General features: G+C 44.0%; 1 protein-coding gene across 1 annotated transcript in view; it reads left to right on the top strand.

The window, feature by feature from the left end:
- Window positions 1-21,463, top strand: part of RELN (reelin) — a 699,179-nt gene that overhangs the window by 520,378 nt on the left and 157,338 nt on the right. Inside the window, exons 31-34 of the mRNA XM_029615599.1 lie at window positions 6,112-6,188; window positions 9,477-9,635; window positions 12,869-13,057; window positions 15,801-16,074. Of these exons, the coding sequence (XP_029471459.1) occupies window positions 6,112-6,188; window positions 9,477-9,635; window positions 12,869-13,057; window positions 15,801-16,074 (699 nt within the window). The remainder of the gene's footprint in view (window positions 1-6,111; window positions 6,189-9,476; window positions 9,636-12,868; window positions 13,058-15,800; window positions 16,075-21,463) is intronic.

Raw genomic sequence — 21,463 nt, 5'->3', positions numbered from 1 at the left:
CCCCTCGACCCCCAACAATGGGTGCAGAGCAGAACTAGGGCATTACACGTACAACTCACCATACAAAAAAAGATATTCTGATTCTGATGACATCTCAGTAAATACAAAACAAACTCTATTTTCTGGCAGGCACAATAGCCCTCCTTATGAAAAGACAGTAATTTACCACTAATGCATGTCCTATTGAGAAAACACAACAAATAAGATTGATACAAATACCTACATGCTAGTAAAATACCTCACCTCAGTCACACATTCAGAACTGACCTTCACCAAGTACAGAAAGACCACAAATTATACATATGGAGATAAACTGGAATGGAAAACCAAAACAGCCACTCTGCATGCAGTGCAAACCTGGAGAAATGGAAAGAGAAATATAGCACCTAACATAATAATGCACACAAACTAACGCGCAAAGTTAAACCTGTATTATGGAACACACTCAAACAGTAACAATCCTATCTATGAAAAGGCAACACTACAATTATTTAACCAGGCCTCAAACACTAATACACCTCCTATTAGGAAAACAGAGCAAGCCAAGCTGCTATAGATCCCCACCTAGAAATAATTGTAAAACTATACTAATAAATGTCACAAAACAGCTGATGAACAGAATAACATCCAACAACTAAAAACTCATAAAAATTATTAAAAATTGTCCAAATATCAATAAAATATTTCAAAACAGCAGACACATCACATAATACCCAATAATTAAAATGGCAGTCAATCAAGAAAAATAAACTTTAAAAGCCACTTTTACTTACCCTCTCCAACAACTCTCCTACTCCTTTCCTTTGCAGGCCAATAGAACTCACCAGAAGGAGCAGTCGCTGCTGAAGCTCTGTCCTCACAGTCCTCTTCCTTAGGGTCCACAACCAGTCACTTACACGCAGTCTCTGTCTCACACAGACTAGTAATCTCCCTAACTAGTCTCTCTTCCTCACACACACACCAGTCACCTCCCTGACCAGTCTCTGTCTCTCTCACACAGACACCAGTCACCTCCCTGACCAGTCTCTGTCTCTCACACACACTAGTCACTTGCCTGACCAGTCTCTGTCTCTCACACACACTAGTCACTTGCCTGACCAGTCTCTGTCTCTCACACACACTAGTCACTTGCCTGACCAGTCTCTGTCTCTCACACACACTAGTCACTTGCCTGACCAGTCTCTGTCTCCCACACCCACACACACACCAGTCATCTTCCTGACCAGTCTGTCTCTCTCTCTCAGAAACACATCATCTCTGACCAGTCTCTCTCTCAATCACAGACATGCTCTCTCACTTACATGCAAGCTCTCAATCACACACAAATGCTCATACTCCCATTCTACCACAACCCACAAAGCTGCCACTCGCACCCAGGGACCCATTCTACCACTCTCACACACACAAAGCTGCCATTCACACACCCGTTCTACCACACACGCATACAAAGCTGCCACTCACGCACCCATTGTACCACACACACACACAAGCTCTCACTCATGCACCAAGGTACCCATTCTACCACAGGCACTCAAAGCTGCCACTCACACACACAAACTCACATGGAGCCTCTTCTTATTGTTTAGCCCAATAAGTCTGGCCTCCGCTTATCAGCCACCGCTGGCCTGGCCTCCGGCGGCAGCGCACAACATCTCTCCGCTCTTCGGCCCCGCCCCTGGGGAGAAGGGAAGCACAAGTGGGGCAGTGGGACACCGGGAGCCATGACATAATGGTTGAGAATTGCTGCTCAAGGTGACTTACAACATTAATTATTCAGGTGCAATAGTACTTTTAACTACCCTAGAAGTGCCTTAATGATCAATAAAATTTACCAATGTTACATTCCAGATTTAATTAATTTTCATTTAGACATTATGCCTAAAACATAAATGGTGAAAAGCAATGGACATCCATTTTTTTCTCTTTCACAACTGAGCTATTATCATTTGTTTGCCCTTAAAAAAGAATGAGGACATTTCTAAATTTGCATATGTGAAATCCTTGGACCTACAAAAATTAAAATTTGAAATACTCTGTTATGAATAATGTTCACTGATTTTATTTTAGAGGCTTGTGATGAAATATGATCTCTTGTACTTAAGCATCTCAGAATATATGTAGCACCACAACTGAAACCCTGCCATCTAGTCTGATGTAATAACTACAGATGTCTTAAGCCATTTTTAAGTCTAACAATTATTGTAAACCACCGGAATGCAGGAAAATTCTATAGTTAGTATGCTGTATAAGTTAGTGATAAAAGACCACATACTACAAGAAAAAAGACTTCTAATTTATTTGTCCTGTTTATTTTATTTTTTTTAAGTAAAACCATATATCAAGAGTCTAAATGAAGGGGGGTATGGTTGGAAGAGATGACTGGTGGGGTAGTATTTCTTAAAGTAAAACATTGTAATCAGTGAGTGTAGAGATTTGTTAATTAAAAAATAAAATAAATCAGGGTTAATGGAACTGCAAATTCATTTTGGTCCTCAGAATCTCAAACACATGAAACCAGAGAGTGTGTAATTAACCAAGTTCCCCTTTGGAGCCCTGAGACATTGATGTTAGAACTAGCTTTTGATTGTGCACCAAGAATGAAGCAAGCAATTTACTCCTGGTCTCAAGGGAGGTGCTGAAAAGAATTCCTGATTCAGGATCAAGGGGAAGTTTATCTTACCTTATCCCATAGTTTCAGCTTCCCACAGTCTCTACTTTCTATGAATATGGTCCTTTATAAGAATTGAAAATTAGTAGTGATGATATATTTGGATAAGGCGCCATTAATTAACACAAGAAAAACCTGAAATCACTTCACACATTATATCACACTTTTATCTTTTTTTTTTTCCCATTGGCAAGCCTCCTACTCCTTGGCTTCCAGCTCAATTATAACTTGTTTCAACCCTTTCCCTGCTGGCAGCCAGAATGACAGGGAACCTCAGATGGGAGTACTATGGGGTTTTGTAATTTTGCTAGATTAGTGTTTCCCATCCCAGTCTGCTTTTCAGGATAGTCACAAAAAAACAGGCGTGAGATAGATTTGCACACACTAGATCTCCAACGTATGCAAATTTATCAAATGCATATTCATTATGGATATCCTGAAAACCTGACCAGTGAGGTGCGCCCCATGACAGGGCTGAGAATCAGTGTGCTTGATGACACAGAATGCATCAAGTCCTAGAGCTTCCTAGAAATCAAACCTGCAGATTGATGCTAGTCAGACACCATCCAGCAAGACCATGTGGACCTAGGAGGCCAGATTTTCACACAACCTGCTCACTAGCAGGCAGATTCAGTAAAAGTCGCGGGAGAGCAGGCGTTCGCCCGTTCTCCTGTGCGCGCGATTCGGGGGGGGGGGGGGGGGAAGAACATGCAAATTAGGGCCCGAGGTAAAAAGAGGCACTAGGGACACTAGTGTGTCCCTAGCGCCTTCTTTTTGACAGGAGCAGCGGCTGTCAGCGGGTTTGACAGCCGACACTCAATTTTTCCGGCATCGGTTCTCAAGCCCGCTGACCGCCACGGGTTCGGAAAACGGACGCTGGCTAAATTGAGCGTCTGTCTTCCGACCCGCGGGCTGCTGGCCGATTTAAATTTTTTTTTTTTTTTTTTTTAATTTTGGGGCCTCTGACTTAATATCGCAGTTTTTTCTGCTTTTCTGTACACTTCCCCGGTGCTGGCCGAAATTAACTCTAGCCTTTGGCTGGCATTAATTTCTGAAAGTAAAATGTGCGGCTTGGCTGCACATTTTACTTTCTGTATCGCGCGGGAATAACTAATAGGGCCATCAACATGCATTTGCATGTTGCGGGTGCTATGAGTTTTGGGGGGAGGGTTGGACGTGCGTTTTCGACGCGCTATTATCCCTTATTGTATAAGGGGTAAAGCCAGCGTATCGAAAACGCGCGTCCAAACCCGGGCTAACAGTACTGTATCGGCCCATAGGTTTGGTAACTGTTTAGATTATTACAAAGCTCGATGGTAAGACATAAGTGGATAGATGTTAGTTTAAGTGAGAACATATGTGCTATTCTTCTTAAGATGGTAAATAAGCAAAGAGGAAGACAGCAAAAACTGCCTTGGATAAGGAATAATATCCTATAAATGGTCAAGCTTTTATGGCTGGCAGCTGGGATATATCCTTAGCAGTGTGGGAAGGATTAGCTAATTGTTCTTTTTCTGCCATCATCTACTATATTATTATATTACTACCAATTTACTCTGTGATTGAACAGTAGGGGCCGGATTTTAAAAGCCCTAAGCGCGTAGGGGAGGTTACGAACGCCGGGCCTATTTTATAAAGGCCCGGCGACACGCGTAAAGCCCCGGGACGCGTCTAAATCCCAGGGCTTTACTAAAGGGCTGGTCCAGGGGCGGGGCGGGGTCAGAGGCTCCCGGCGCACCGGCCATTTGCTGCTGTGCCGGGGATTGCGCGCCGGCAGTTGGGACTGAAGTAAGTTTTGTAACAAAAGGAAAAAGGTAGGAGGGAAAGGGCGGGGGGAGGTAGGGGAAGGGAAGGTGGGGTGGGGGGTAGGGAATGGGGGGAAGGCAGCGCGGGCTCAGCGCGCGCAAGGTGCACAATTGTGCACCCCCTTGCGCGCGCCGACCCCCGATTTTATAACATGCGCGCGCATGTTATAAAATCGGGCGTACATGTGTGCGTGCCGGATAGCGTACGCACATGTACACCCGTGCGCACGTTTTACAATCTACCCCTAGGTGTTTCTGTGATACCTGATCCCTTCTTCCTTGCTTGTGCTTACATCACTAGAATTCAGCTTCCTGTGTGTTACCACTGGACCATTAGTTCAGGTCCTGCTTAACACAGTTCTGAATTGCACTACATACCTACAAGTCCTCCAAATGTCTATATGATAATCCCACAACAGTCAGCACTCAATGCAATCTCTGGAGATGATGCAATCTGACACTTGCATACAGTTTTGTTACTGCATCCAACTTCTGCCGAAACTCATAATGGAGGTTCCTTATGTCTTTCCTACAAAGACAGTCCCATATGAATGATATAGCACCCAGAAGCTACCAAGTCTAGAGGGAGATCATAGAATTGCTGGTGTCAGCATATGAATTATCAGCTGATGTGGTTAACATCTTTGTGCTCTGGCTTACCTTGTTGATAATTAAGGAATTTGCTCTAGAATTGTCCTCGGCCATTCTATCGTATTTATGAGCTAGAAGACATCTTTATCCTTTTATGCTACTTTTCCTGGGGTCTGCATTTTCACTGTGGGAGAGATGCTTATTGTTCCTATAATTTTCTAATTTACTATACTTCGATGTTCTGAAGTAAATGATTAAAAGAGAAAGTTTGATGTGCAAAACCTTCATTTTCCCAGGAACAAGAAAAACTGCTTTTGTAGCCTTCTGCTGATTATGCAGTAGATACATTTATTAACTAAATAAATAAACGTGAACCAGATCTTGTGCCTGTGCATAAAATGTTAAATTTCCCTCCTCCACAGCCAGAGAAGACGACTAAAGGGCTATACCCTAAATTATATGCAAAACGCTTTAGCACTTTTCACCAACAAAAGTTAGAATCAGCAATAGTATGAGTTCTTAGAGAAAGGGTTAATAAAGGCAAATGTCCCATTTAATATCCACGTTGTGACCATCAACCATACTAAACCACATTTTTCAGGCAGTAACGATCAAATCTGGAACAAGGTGCCACTACCCCTGCTCCTCGAGCTGTCTTACCTTACTTTCAGGAAAAAAGATAAGGCGTGGCTCTTCGGCCATGGAGTCTCCTCGGCAGAGACATTCAGTCTTTCCAACCTTTCCACCCGAACCGTCAAGTAAGGATTATAAGTTAGACCTCGTGCTCTCTCAGTGCTATCCACTGTAAATTTCATTCAACTCCGACCACTGTACTGTAACTGTTAGTCACAACTTGTTTTGAAATCTGCCTTGAGGTCACTAGTGGAAAAAGGTAGAATATCAGATGTCTATATACCACGAGACAATAAGAGCCATCATCATCTGCATGAAATGACATAAATGGTACTGTTGCTTCCATGTTCATATGTTTTGCCTTTTTTTTTCAATAATGTAACCTATTTTTGATGGGTCTTTTTTTTTTTAAAGATTGGTACAGTTCTATGTACAAATTGGAAGCAAAAATATCAGTCCCTCCTGCAATAAGCCAAGAGCCAGAAATGAAGGTAATTCTTGTTTCCAGTGTTTGTTAGTGTTTATCTTTTGTCTTCACTTGCTCTACATGGTTTAATACTTAATAATCATTTCTTAGACTGATGTTTGGCACTCACACATACAAGGTATAGATACATCTTGTTGGTCATAAGTTTGCAAACAACCTGCTATTCAACCATTGGAGGGGGTATCACACAAAGGCAGCAGAGGTGTTTTTATAATTCTGTTTTTGAGTCGGTACTCATATATTACAATAGCACTAAGGGTGTTTCATACACTGTAGAAGGAGATGGAGATTTTGTGTGTTCTCTCTACCCATGAAAATACTGAGTATGTCAGCTCTAATAGTGATCTAGGATGTGTGTGCTATATACCAGGTTTCTTTCTGTATTACAGTATATTAAAAAGAAGTGGGGAAGAGAGCAATGCTACAGTTGGCTTTATTAATAGCTTCATAACAAGTATCATAGAACCCAAGATTGAAGCCCATTTAGATGTTGCTTGAAAACTGAAATAACGTGTGATGTAGGGTGCAAATTAGCTCTGCATGGATCTGTGCTCAGAGCTGACCTTGGTTTATCTAGAAAAGCTGTCAGCTGCTGTCAGCTGCCTGCAACAGCAGAGACTATCAGCATATTATCTGTCATTTAGAAATGTTTATCTATGAGTGACCTGCCTCCCCTAGTGATTCACATCCCAGATACCTTTCAGCCTTTGGTGGGACACTTTTTTTCAATGTAAATCTTTCAAAATCCTTAAACAAAGCTCCTAAAGTTATTTAAAAAAAAAAAGAAAAAAAAAAGCGATGGGTTGCTGACTATCCCCAAAGAATCAGTTTTAACATCAGGGTTTAACAGCAGTGCTTCCTGTTTTTGAAAAAGAATACGACTATTAAAAAAAAAAAAGAGAAAGAGAGAGGAGCTCTTCATCCCATGCCAAAACAATTAAAGGTGGATTTTAAAAGCCCAGCGCGTGCCAAAATCAGGAGCTGCACACACATGTAGGACTTACATGCGCCCACCGTATTTTAAAAGCCGCCCACATGCGCACATCTCACGCAGAATCAAAAAGGGGTGTGGTGTGGGCGGGGCCTGGGCATTCCAGGGCGGGACCAAGAGATCTGCATGCAAGTGCTCGTGTGCCTGGGCACGCACACAGGCCTAGTGCTGTGTAACTTTATTTCTGCTATAGAGGAGGTGTAAGTTTAAAAAACAAAAACAAAAGCCATTCCTGAGGGGTTTAAAGGGTCTAGGGTAACTGGGGGGAGTGCAGGCTATTAAACCGGGGGGGGGGGGGGTTGAGGACCTAGGTCTACACTGGGCAAACTGGCAGATGAACTGGTGAAAATGGTCTTGGCGTAGACGTGCGCCAGTTATAAAATTCCATGACTTACGTAGCTGAAACCCGATTTGAGCGGTTGGGCACGCCTACTTGCATAATTAGGTACACACGTAGACGCGACAAGGCTATTTTATAACATATGTACACGTATATTATAAAATCGCCATGTACCTGGGCAATCGCACATACGTCAATGTGTATCCGCGCGCCTCTTTGAAAGGTACCTTCTAAGGGGTTAAGATAAAATTGGTTTCTTGACAAAAACATGTTCCACAAAATAGTTGTTTAAGGTCAGAAAATAAAGGAAAAATTTGAATATAGACAGTTGAAATGCCTTTCAAGCTCTTCGGTACACTTTATAAATATTTTCTTCTCAAGTTTCATTTCTTTCCTATTACTCCTAGAAAGGTTAAGCTGTGTTAGTCTGCAAAAATGCCACAGAGGCTGGTGGCGCTTTATAGACAAACAGATTTCTTGAGGCATCAGTTTGCATCTGACTAAGGGGAGTCCTGTTCTGGAAAGCTTAGCCTTGTCGCGTCTACTTGTGTGCCTAATTATGCAAGTAGGTGTACCCAACCTACTTGCAACCTACTTGCAACCTACTTGAAACACAAATCGGGTTTCAGCTACGTAAGTCATGGAATTTTATAACTGGCGCACGTCTACGCCAAGACCATTTTCACCAGTTCATCTGCCAGTTTGCCCAGTGTAGAGCTAGGTCCTCAAACCCCCCACCCCACCCCCCGGTTTAATAGCCTGCACTCCCCCCAGTTACCCTAGACCCTTTAAACCCCTCAGGAACGGCTTTTATTTTTGTAAGGTGCCACCAGCCTCTGCCTGGTTTTTGCTCTTCTGTATTATTTGCTGTTATTTCTGAGTTATCCTTTGCCCTGTTCTTCTTTCTTTCTTTTGACCTTGTTTTACCCTTTGTATTAGATCTACCTGGTGGCTGTGGTAAATGTGTTTTGGTTAGAAGCATTGTATAAACATATAAAGAACTATGATCATAGCTTGCCTGCTTCCTGTAACTTTTAAGAAGTGTGGCATGACTGGAGGCAAGGCAAATGTGACAGTGACACCTCTTCTCTCACAAAATGTTCATGAGAACGGCATCAATCACAGAGTCACCGACTTCTCAAGAAGTGCTTTAGGGCTGCTGTGACAGGCACAGTGACATTTGTGGGGCCATTGGAGGCCATATGGAAGAGCAGCAGAGGTCTTCACCCAGCATGGCAAGCAAAGATAGTCAAAGCAGGGCCGAAGGTGCAGCAGGAAATGGAACATATGAGACGAGCTTAACGTTAACATCCAAGACACCATATGCAGAACAAATCTTAGCACAGCCCCAGGCAGATGCTAACATCTGCTATATTATGCTATGTTATTAATGACAGTTAAGAGCTGTATATGTGAATGACTTCCAGAACCACTCCTGATTAAAATGCAAATATGCGTACATTCATCCAGAAAAGGACAGTATCTGAATTCAAAAAGCAATGGATAAACACAGATCTCTGAGCGAGCGGCAGGGATTGTATAGCTGAATAGTTGGTGTGGATGGTCTCTTCTGTCTTTTTATTTTATATTAAATATCAGCAGATACACTCGGGATGGGTGCAAGATGGTGGTTAGCCACACCTCCCAGTGCAATCTGAATGCTGGCCCAGAGCAGCACACCTGGGTGTTTTGCTTCAGTGAACACCTAATGCTGTTCTGTTCTAGAGTATGATTTTTTAATTCATTTTTATAAAGCATTGTGTTTACACAGCTCTGTACAGTTGCATTTGCAGAAGGAGCACATTTACCAGAGAAACAAGTTGTGAGAAATTGTAACCCACTGAATTTAGCCATCTCAACAGCAAGGCGCTTGTGATACGTTATGCTTTTGACTGCCCTCCTAACAGTGCTTAATTTTTCAAGCTGTGTGCTCCTGGAAGTGTTCCTTTTGTTTCATGCAGGGCTCGTTGTCCAGTACACCAATGATAACGGAATCAGCTGGGTCTTGCTGCGGGAGCTGGACTTCATGTCTTTCCTGGAGCCACAGATTGTTTCGATAGAGCTGCCTCGTGAGGCTAAAACGCCAGCCACTGCCTTCCGCTGGTGGCAGCCGCAGCACGGTGAGCACTGGTCCTTCATAAGGTGCAAGGTTACTTTAAACAAAAACGCAGCCACTAATGCAACCAGGGAACAATAGTATAAGCAGTTTAAGTAATTTCAGCCTTTACTGTAAACCTAATTAGGCACCTCTTCACAAGTTAAGAGGCCTGCACGTATCCATCTGCGGATAAAAAGAAATCATGTGTGTGCTTAATTAAGCTCAGAGCAAAAGGTGAAATGGCATAAATTGCTATGCAATGGAAGTCTTAAAATATTCCCTGCAGACACTGACTCTGATGGATGAATCTACAGCAGCTTCACTACCTGATATCAAACAGCGTTACATCTGTACGGCCTGTGCAACAGCATTATTCGACAGAGCCTCATTTAATTTTATTGTTGAAGTTAGTTATTTCCAGAAGCCTTCAGACTTAAAGTATAATTAAGAGGGCAACTGTTACACCCTGTGGTGAGTTTGCAGGCTTTCTCCTCATGGACCAGCAAACCGTTTTTCTAAGAAACTCTCTAGGGAGTTTTCCTTTGAAAATTCAGGCTGGCGCTTACACACTGCGGGCATAGAGACCCATTCGCTTAGCACCTGCATTGAGGCAGGTGCAAAGTATGTGCCCAAAAGTACTCACTGGCATTTTAAAATGAGATCCTCCAAGTGTACTTTCCTATGCCCGCCAACCCTGCCCTCCCATCTCCACCCACATATAACGTGGCTGTCATCCAGCGTGCACATAGGAACATGCCATACTGGGTCAGACCAAGGGTCCATCAAGCCCAGCATCCTGTATCCAACAGTGGCCAATCCAGGCCATAAGAACCTGGCAAGTACACTTTAATACAGGCTATTGCTATTATTATTATTATTATTATTATTAATGTTATTGTAGCTGAAACCTGTTGAAATTCCCTGGATGGCTTTATTCAGTGTCCTCGTCCCAAGTCCCACCCCAGCACTCCCGTCCACTCTCCTCAGCCCGATCCCCCTCCACAGGCCGACCCCAGCACATTCCGACCCCCTGCCCCAGCATGATACCAGGAATCCATTGCCTCCTCCTCCCCCTCCCCAGCCTTGACCCCAGCGCACTCTGACCCTCCACTCCCCAGCCCAACCCCAGCTCTCCAGTCCTCCCCTCCCTACCATGGGAGTCCCAAGCCCCTTCCCCCAGCACGGTCCACCATAATCCCAACTCTCTTCCTCCCGAACCAATGGCGCTTCTCAGTGTTGTGTCTCCCTCCTTGGGCCACAGCTTCCACCTCCATCCTGGATTGTCGGGACCTCAGCTCCCCACTTATAAGATGGATTGAGCTTCCCAACAGCCATTCCTGTCAACCCCTGTTGCTGTTTCAGATTCCTCACTCCTTGGCTCCCGCCGCTGCCACCTTGTGTCCGTGAGCCTGTGGGAGCTGTCTCAGTGCAGCTGGGTGCGCATGCGTGGTCAGTGAGCACATGTGCACCCCACCAGCTGCAATGAACAGCACGTGCACTTCTGAAACAGTTGGGGGCAGCTGGCGGCTGGTGGTTAGGGGGTTTATGTTCTGCGCTAGCTGAGGGTCGGGGATGTACATGCACACCCCACCAGTCCCTGACAGGACAGGTGCCTTGCCTTCTAAGCGCATGATATATATTCTATATGATTTTGTTATTATCATTGTTAATATCACAGTTATTAAGACATCTAAAAATGTAAAATACTTCTAGTTTCTGGCACAAATGTTAAACCCTAGGTAGTCAGCATTTTTCTCATAAACAGCAAATGGGGAAAAAGAGCCCTTCAGTTTATTAGGCCCTAAGGGCCGACTTCATAACAGAAATGAGCATGCAGCCCGTGTCCTTGCTTGCTGCTTGCCATCTCTCGCGCAGGCTAAGTGCTCGCCTCTCACTATGGTTAAATCCCCTGAGACACAGGCGCACTTTGTCCTGACCACGTGGAATTTAAAGAGCTGGCAAGGGGAAGGGAACGGAGAGATGGTTACCAGATGACACTAATAAGAGACAATGTGGCAGTCCAAAGCAAGAGAAACGACTCTAGGACAATGGTTTTAATTTGACCTCGTTTGGATTTATGTTTAGTTCTGTTTATATACTTATTGTTTTTGCATTTTAATTTGTACCTCGCCTCGGGCAGTCCAATGGACTAGGGGAAGGGGCGAAGACAGTGTGTAAATCTTTTAAGTAAGCATATAAATAAATAGGAAGGATATCAGATATGTACAGAGCGGTTGGCCCCTGCTTCATACAAAGGGCAATAATGAAAGCCTTTTCCATAAGTATAATGCTGTTTTCACCCACGGAAATGTCTTTTTTTTTTTTATTACTGCTCAACTTATGCATATGTATATTAGCCATGCAGGTAGTTTTATCCATATATCTTTACTGTATATTTTTACCTTAAAACAGAACCCGCACCAAAAAAAAAAAGCAGGTGTAGTTTTGTGCTGATACTTATCTGAGGGGCAAGAAAAATAAAAGCAAAACTACCTGCCCTGTAGTTTTGTTTTGATTACTTTGGCAATCCCTGCAGGTAAAAGCTATCCTAGACCTCAGAGTGGCTTCCCCTATTAGAGGGCAATTTTCTAAAGCTATTTACCTGGTCACATGAAAATAACCACCCTCGATGTGCGTTACCCTACAATATGCATTGTGCAGAGATATTCCCGAGGGCAGGATTAGCGCATGGGGAAGGCAACAATGTACAGAGCTTTGCATTTTCAAAACTGCATGCATTATTTTTTGTTTTGTCTTTTTTCCCTCAGAAGTACCCATGGATTAAGCAGGTGGAAATGCCTGCAGGTATTTTTTCCCCAAGACAACTGGGCAACAATGCTCATTCTTTTCCCTTTGAAAACTGATGCAAACCCCACTAATAAAAATATCCACTGACTTGGCAGTTTTGAAAATTGCCCCTTTAATGATATTAGCAGAGGAAACAGGACTTCAAGAAATGTTAATCTGTGTCAGAGGGTTTCATTATATCAGAGTCTGTTGTAGTCACCTCCACTGAGTCTTCAGTTTTACATGCAGTTGAGAGGGTAACATACTTCTGGCACAAGAATTTCCCAGAAAAAATGTTTACTTTTTTTTTTCCCCCGTACCCTGAGTGAACCACTCCACAACTGAAAATATTTAAATGCTCTTTCATTTATCCTTCCTCGCCTAGCAATGTGCTGTGCTTCTTCCTGCAGCTGGAATACAGAATAATCTCCATCTTAACACTTGCCGACTGTTCATCTATCCCAATAGGAAAGCACTCTGCACAGTGGGCCTTAGACGATGTCCTCATAGGCATGAACGACAGCTCTCGCACCAGTTTCCAGGATAAATTTGATGGCTCCCTGGATTTGCAAGCTAACTGGTACAGAATCCAAGGTGGAAAAGTAGATATTGACTGTCTGTCTATGGACACAGCCCTGATATTCAGTGAAAATATAGGTATGCATTACTCTACATAAGTTGGAAAGGTTGCTAAGGTTGGAAAGGTATTTGCCAGGTAATAAGATACTATGTTATGCCTAGCTATCAATGTTGTGGAGCCAATTTTTAAGAATAATGCTCAGCAGTTCACATAGGGTCCTACGAGTTAGACATATAAATTTAGTAAGATTTTTAGATAAATTTAGGGGCCTAGATTTTCAACTCAAAATTTCCCTAAATTTAGGTCCCTAAAACTTACACACCTAAATTTAGGCCTGCAAATCATTTTCCTTCATTTAGGCGCCCGAGAGCTTAATTTACTAAACATTTTTCCCTTACTACAGATGGGAGAAAAGCTTTAGAAAATCAGGCTCTAAGTTAGTTTCCTAGTGCTGAAAATCAGTGCTAGGTGCTTGACTGTTTTTTCCCCACCCCCAGCTCTTCTCCCATAGCCATCCACTTTTCAGGCTCCTAAATTTAGGTGCTCAGTCCCTGCAGGTTTTCAAAGGGGCCCATTTAAGTGCCTAAACCCTTTGAAAATTGACCCCAATGTGTCCTGCTAGCAGTCATATTAAAAAAGCTTCGTACTTAAACTTTACAAACCTTTATCCAAAAGATCCTTTTGGGTGTTTCACATCCATTTGGAAAGAGGAAATTGGACAGTTTCAGTCTATAGGCAGACAAAATTTCAGGGAGTAGATACCCAAAGCTGGCCATGTAAGTAACTTAGGCCTGGATTCTCTAAGGTCACAGACCTTAGAGAATCCGGCGGTAACGGGGGGGGGGGGGCGGGGGGCGGTCCTGCGATAGCCGGCAGCGATTGCACCTCTGCGGTGCGATCGCTACCGGCTTTCGCGCCGAAAAACTACACCATAAAAGGTGTAGTTATTCAGCGCAAAACTTAACGAATCTTACCTTTCGCTGCCAGCGATGTGTCCACAGCGTCGGCCCCCAGTACCACCCCGACTCCTCTTCTTCCGGGGCCGACTCTGCCCCGACTCCAGCCCGAGCTAGCTATCGCACGCGAAAAGTCCCTTTTCGCGTGCGATAGAATTAGAGAATGACCCCTGTTAGCCAGTTAGAACGTATCCGGCTAAGTTACAATGTATATTCAGCGGCAGGGCAAAACCGCTGAATATACGTGTATGTATATATGCACTTAGCTGGCTAAGTCTACCCGCCCTTGATCTGCTCAGTACGTGCCAACTTTTTGTGTGTGTAACTTTTAGCCGTATAAGGAACTTTACGGCTAAGCGAGGGCCGCTGAACGTAGGGGCATATTCAGCAGCCGCTACTTAGCTGCATAAGTCTCGCATATCCAGTTAAATAGCACTGAATTCACTTTGAATATCGGGCCCCAAATGTCCATTATTTGTTTTAAATTTTAAATTAGTTAGAAGAAAACCAGCAGAGCCGTTAAAAAGGTGGTTTTCTTTTGGGGGGGGGGGTTTTCTAGATAGTTGGTTTTCTTTTAATTAGTGTTATTTTTAGCAGGCTAGTTATCATTGGGCCTGATATTCATCCATATCCCGCAAGTAACTTAGCCAGATATAAGATATGCAACTAAGTTACAAGGTATATTCAGCGGCACGGCTATGCCGCTGAATATCCGCACACAAATCGTCTAACTTATCTGATTAACTTAACCGGATAAGAGCAAATATTGCTACTTATCCAGTTAAATTAACCAGATAAGTACTGCTGCCCTGATCCACCCATTGCCCGCCCACTTTTTATGTGGTTAAAAGATAACCGGATAAATCCTACTTATCCGGCTGTTGAGCGTGAGCGAGCTTTGAATATGCCGTCCCATTACGTTTTATGTTATTTGGGGGAGGGGGGCAGATTTTTAAATTAGCTGGATAAGACTATAAATCTAGCTGGTCAAATGTTGACCACCTGGATATATATTCAGCATCACATTAAACCGGATAAGTGCTGCTGAATATCTGCTGATAAAGTCACTTGGTTATCTTTAGCCACTAACTGCAGCGCTGAATATTGACCTCGTAGTGAGTAGCTCGGAGTTATGCATGGGTGAAAACAGCTGTTCACTCTCTCTTATATGACCACAAAATTTGGTGAATTGGACTTTTAATGTACCTTACTGTTTTACCTTCTGCAGCATTGCATGTAAGCAGAATGCATGAACAATGGATATCGAACAAGCTTAAAAATCCAGAGGATGAGAAGTAAATAGGGGAGGAATAAAGTTCATTTAGTATTAGGGGAAAAAAAAAACTTGATCACTAGATTTACTTATGGAGGGTAATTTTCAGTAGCCTGTGTAGGGCTAGAGTCTGTGGGTAAAATGTTATCCGGAGACTGTAACCAGAATTCTGATAGCAGACTTATGCACACAAGTCTGCTTTGAAAATTCACAGCTTATGCTGAGCACGTGTGGGGACATAACTCGCAGAAGCCTGCTCCTGCCACATATACTTTTACACACATACTTTTGACAGTTGGAAAGTATGCATATAAATCCCTATCCTGCTCCAACTCCACCCTTCTCCCTGCCCACCCCCAGAATACCTGTCTAGTATGCACGGTATCGCATTCCACGCCTACTTTTATGCACATATCCACAGGGTTATTTTCAAAGAACCAATTGCGTTCGTAAAAGTGTGTTTTATGCGCATAAGTGCGCTTGAAAATTACCTCTTTAAATTTACTTACAAAGCGTGTGCACATCCAGTAGCAGCATCAAGTCAGTAACTAATCTTAATAGAAACTAAGTTTTGGTTTTTTCTTTTATTAGGAAAAGCTCGTTTTGCTGAGACCTGGGATTTCCATGTGACGGCCTCTACTTTCCTGCAGTTTGAGCTGAGCATGGGCTGCAGCAAGCCGTACAGCACTTCCCATACAGTCCAGCTCCAATATTCCCTGAACAACGGCCGGGACTGGCACCAGGTCACAGAGGAATGTGTCCCGCCCAGCATCGGCTGCCTGTATTACACGGAGAGCTCGGTTTACACCTCTGAAAGGTTCCAGAACTGGAAGCGGGTCACAGTCTACCTTCCACTTTCAAGCATGTAAGAAGTGCTGTGCTGGATGTGTTCTTATCAGTAGTGTTTGAATTCACAGTGGCATGATAGCTGTCGATAGAAAAGGACCGATTAGCCCACCCAGTCTGCTTACTTTCCCCTCTCTACTATGTCACCCCCACCTCAACTGATCTCCTTTCATCTCTCTTCCTCAGCCTTAACACTTTCCTCTGTATCTGGCCCAAGCATGCTTGAATTCTGTCACTCCATCTCTTCTTGTTGGTGATTCCAGTAGGAGAATATTCCTAGCAAAGTAGGATTTCCTCATGTTTCCTTTCTTCCAATAGTTCATAACCAGCAAATAATTTTCTGCAGGAAATGTTTTCTAAATTTATCTAGCTAACTTTCGATCAGCTCAATAGCAGGGCTAACTTAGCTGAAGAAGTGCTGAATATCAGCACTTAGCTGTGTAACTCGTAGCGGGGTGTCTAGTCCCAAGGGCACACAAACTTACCTGTTTATCTTCAGGGGCTGCTCCGGCTAGCGCTCCTCCCATGGCTTGTACTCTCTATCCCAGAGGTGGATTCTTGTTATGAGGTATAGCTCTCGCTTATGGCCTGGGCAGTGGAGTGTTATTCCCTGTGTGGGTTGATAGCTGCTGCATCCCAAGGGATGAGATGCTGGGACAAACCAGGCAGGACAATTCACTGGGTGTTAAATTAAACGAAGAGGAGCTCCACAAAGAAGACCTGAAGGAGCTCTGGCAGGCAGGAGCCTCCAGAGTGAAGTAACTCCGATGCAAGGCGAAGACATAGTGACGGAGCAGCCCTTTTATAGGGCTGGAGCAGGAAGTCCACTCCCTAGGTGGGGCCAGCACACTTCCTATGTCTGGCCCTTTAAATCCTGAAGAGAGGCACGCGCCGGCGCCTAAGAAGAGCAGGAAGCATGTGCAGGACCGCAGACAGCGGCCTGCACCTACGTCTTCCGAGCAGAAGCAGGGCTGGGCCTGTAGAGCAGGCCCTGATGACGACAGCGGCTCCAGCCGCTGCAGGAGACCCCGGGGGTGGCTCCAGCCACCACTCGAGCCCGAGGATGCAGCCTTCACGCCGCGAAGAAGGAGTGATGGCAGCGGCGGCTTCCAGCCGCGAAGAGAGGCAGAAAATCCGCGGCTCCAGCCACAGTGAAGAAGACATGCCAGGGCGGCCTCCGAGCCGCAGAAAGAACTTCAGTCCGAGGCTCCAGCCACACCAGAAGGCCCGACATCGGCGGCATCCGTGCCGCGTCGGGTGACGAGACAGCATGGGTGAGTAAGTGCCTGCTCGCGGGGGGACCCGCGGGCAGGGATCCATAACAATAAGTAACTCCTCCCCATTATGCCCCCATCCTGCCCAGATTTTATAACATGCGCGCGCAGCCTACATATGTACGTGCTACCTGGCGCGTGCACATGTGCACCTGATTTTATAACATGCGTGCGCAGGCTCGCGCATTTTATAAAATACGGATGTCGGTGCGCGCAAAGGGGTGCCCAATTCTGCACCTTGCGCATGACAAGCTGCGCTGCCTTCCTCTGTTCCCTCCCCCCTAGCCTGACCTTCCCACCCTTTCACCTAACCTTTCCCCCCCCAGCCCTACTCTAACCCCACCCAAAAGTTTTATCCTACCTTTTGCGCCTGCCTCTGGGCAGGCGCAAATTGCACGCGCTGGCATGCTGCTGGCACGCTATCTCTCAACACAGCGGCAATGGCCGCTGTATTGCAGGCCTCTGGCCCCGCCCCTACCCCCAACCGGTGGCAGAAGAAGTGGAATGCTACAGCAGAGGAAGCCCTTCTGCAGCTCCTCCTCCGATGCTGGCCCCATAGTATTGAACACTTGTGGTGCTAGAACTTCCTGTATTCTCACAAGTAGAGAATACAGGAAGTGTTAGCACCGCGAGTGTCGAATCACCGCGATACCAGCACAGAAGAAGGAGCTGCAGCAGAACTGCTCTCCACAAAGAAGAAGGTACAGGCTGGCAGCAGCAGTGGAGGAGGAATGAATGTATGTGTGTGTGTGTGAATGGGAGGCTGCCTGGAATGGGTGTGTATGTGAATGGGAGACTGCCTGTGCCTGGGCTACATATGTGTGTGTGTGTGTGTGTGTGTGTGTGTGAATGGGAAGCTGCCTGTAATGGGTGTGGGTGTGTGGGTATGAATGGGAGGCTGCCTGTGATGGCTGTGTGTGAGTGAATGGGAGCCTTCTTGGGATGGGTGTGTGTGTGTGAATGGGAGCCCGCCTGGGGTGGGTGAATGTGTGTGTGTGTGTGTGTGTGAGTGTGTGTGTATGCGCACATGCATGCATGGGAGCCTTTCTGGGATGAGCCTTTCTGTGTGAGAGAATTGGAGCCTGCCTGGGGTGTGTGCATGTAAATGGGAGCTTGTCTGACTGGAAATCAAAAGTTCCCAGGTATGGAGAGCATGAATTTTTAAAATTCTTTTTAGTTTTATTTTTCAGGTGTTATTTGCTGTGTCTGCTGTTTTTCGTTTTAATTATTTGATCATTTATTCATCAGCTTTTTTTGAAATAATATTAGTATGTTTTTAGCATTATGATTATATATTTATTCTGTTTATTTGATTTTATTGTTTGATGTTTGAGGAATGGTAATGGTTCTGTTTTTCATTGTTGCACTGCATAGACAGTCTGGCTTCTTGGGGTTTCCAGTTCAGTTTTTGTCTGCGTGTTTGTATTTCTACTTTATGGTTGCTCTATTCTGTATTTGGTGAGGGTCTGTTTATGTTCTGCATGTGTGACTGAGGTGAGGCATTTTCCTAATAGGAAGTGTTTTAGGGCTTTCAAGGGTCAAGCCTGCACCCAGCACACATCACAATAAGCCTAATACCATACGGGTTCCAAGTGGGGTTTTTTTGCAGGGATTCCTGGTTGGCATCACAGCAGTGCATGTAAATATAATGTAAGTGATTTTTTTTCCCCTCAGATTACTGTACTTTGATATTTTTCATGTAAAATGTAAATGCATAACTCTTAACTGTGTGCATGGAATGGGGCGACAGGGTGCGCTGTGTAAGGCTACAAGGTTCACCTGGGGCACCTAATACCCTTGCACCAGCCATTGGTACGGGGTGGGGGGGGGGGGTCTGTTTTTACATTTTGTATCACTGAAAGGAGCTGGGGCTATTTTTGGTGGGCCCGGGACAGAGAATGAATGAACTGGGGGGGAAGGCAGCACAGCAATTGTTTGCACAGGGCATAAAAAAAACCTAGCATCGGCCCTGACTACAACCCTTACCTTGCTGTCAAAACTGCAACTCAAAAAAGAAAAACCACACTGCAACTCATACAGTGCGGCTTTTTAGGAGCTAACTGATCAATCCAAGCAAGCCTTTCTGGAGGTGCACCTCAGGATTGGTGAGCAAACTACTATCTCCTACCTAATCCTAGCCTAGGACTTAAGGTAGGGAAATTTAGTAAGTAAGGGACCAGGAGGTCTAAACTCAAAAACAAAATGCTTGCGCATATGTGCTTATGCAGTAAGACACACGGGACTGTAGTGTTGTTGTGAGATAACACCTCACCAGATGCGGTGTAATCTCACAACACCACCACATCCCCCAGTGTCTTGCTGCCGTTACTAAAAGTGCTAACAATTAATTTACTATTTTTGTCTCAAAAATGCAATCAATGCTGTGGTTTTGTGCACATTGCATGCTTTACAATGCTGAAAAGCAGAATAAAAATTAATAAATAATAATAATAATAATAATAATAAATAAAATGCTTAGCTGTTCCATTTTGTGCTGTTCTTACAAAAACAAGTCTGCCTTCACTTGTGTTGCTAAACAGCCAGCAAACCTTTTCCCCAGCTTCAGATACCAAATAAACTCAGTTCATGATTAGCAAAACATTTATTAGAATGATGAACAATTCAATCCTCACTGTGAATGAGAAGGCACGAAGAGTAGCTGCACAGATTGAAGAGCCTGATACAGCTGTGATAAGTTTTCTCGGGAAAACCCAGTTAGTCTGAAAGAGGCAAGCTGCAGCTGACAGAAGCTATGGATGAATGAGTGGTGAAAAATGATGCTTTCTCAGGAGCTTGTAGAAGAACATAGAATGAGTTGTTAACATGTAAGAGCCTTTTCTGCAACTGAAAATTCCTCCAGGCAATAAACTATTCCAGACTGCTTTGGGTCAAAGGATGAATGAAAAGGGGGGAAGAACACAGAGAGAGAGAGAGAGAGAGAGAGGGCAGAACAGGAATAGATCCAATAAGGAAGTTCAAAACATTCAAACAGCAGCTAATAATAACCAATCAGGGTAAAGGACTCACATCCTACAGAAAATCTAAGCTAAGCAATATCACAAGATGACACAGGGTGGCAGTGTAATAAAGAAACATATAAATATACTGTGAAGACAGAACACTCCCCGCTTGATATAGCAGATACCACTATTACCAAACATTAGATAAAAACAAAGAAATGTCAAAGACATGCATTGGTCCATAATATTCAAGTATTTTCATGATATAACCAATAATCCAAAAGGGTGCACAGACTAAGCCAATAAAGTAATATGTAAAAAAAGGCAAAGTCAAAAATGACAATTAGAACTAGATCAAACTATATATTGAACTGGGGTATCAGCAACCCATGTCATGTGCGATTAGTCAAACTGCCACTGGACTGTTCAGTCATTCACCCCATACCTAACACATTTTTTAGGAATTTGTTTAAGCAACTAAAATCAGTACTACAATCCTCAGTGTTCAACAGATGCCCAACATCAGCGGATGTTTTGTGGATTGACTATATCAAGGGCTTAACTTATAGAAAATACTCATCTGTGAACATAGTTTGTGACAATCATGGCATCTGGAAATCTCACCATGTACTGTGCTCATTAGTCTTGGACATAAGATCATAAGTAGAACATAAGAAGTTGCCGTACTGGGTCAGACCAAGGGTCCATCAAGCCCAACATCCTGTTTCCAATAGTGGCCAATCCAGGTTACAAGTACCTGGCAAGTACCCAAAACATTAAGTAGATCTCATGCTACTAATGCCAGTACTAGCAGTGGCTATTTTCTAAGTCATCTTGATTAATAACAGTTAATGGACTTTCCTCCAAGAACTTATCCAAACCTTTTTTAAACCCAGCTACACTAACTGTCTTAACCAAATCCCCTTGTAACGAATTCCATAGCTTAATTGTGCATTGAGTGAAAAATAATTTTCTCTGATTAGTTTTAAATGTGCTATTTGCTAACTTCATGGAGTGCCCCCTAGTCCTTTTATTATCTGAAAGAGTAAATAACTGATTCACATTTACCCATTCTAGACCTCTCATGATTTTATAGACCTCTGTCATATCCCTTCTTAGCCATCTCTTCTCCAAGCTGAACAGCCCTAACCTCTTTAGCCTTTCCTCATAGGAG

This window comes from Rhinatrema bivittatum, chromosome 9, assembly GCF_901001135.1.
Source record: "Rhinatrema bivittatum chromosome 9, aRhiBiv1.1, whole genome shotgun sequence".
NCBI lineage: Eukaryota > Metazoa > Chordata > Amphibia > Gymnophiona > Rhinatrematidae > Rhinatrema > Rhinatrema bivittatum.
This window is presented reverse-complemented; position numbering and strand designations above follow the sequence as displayed.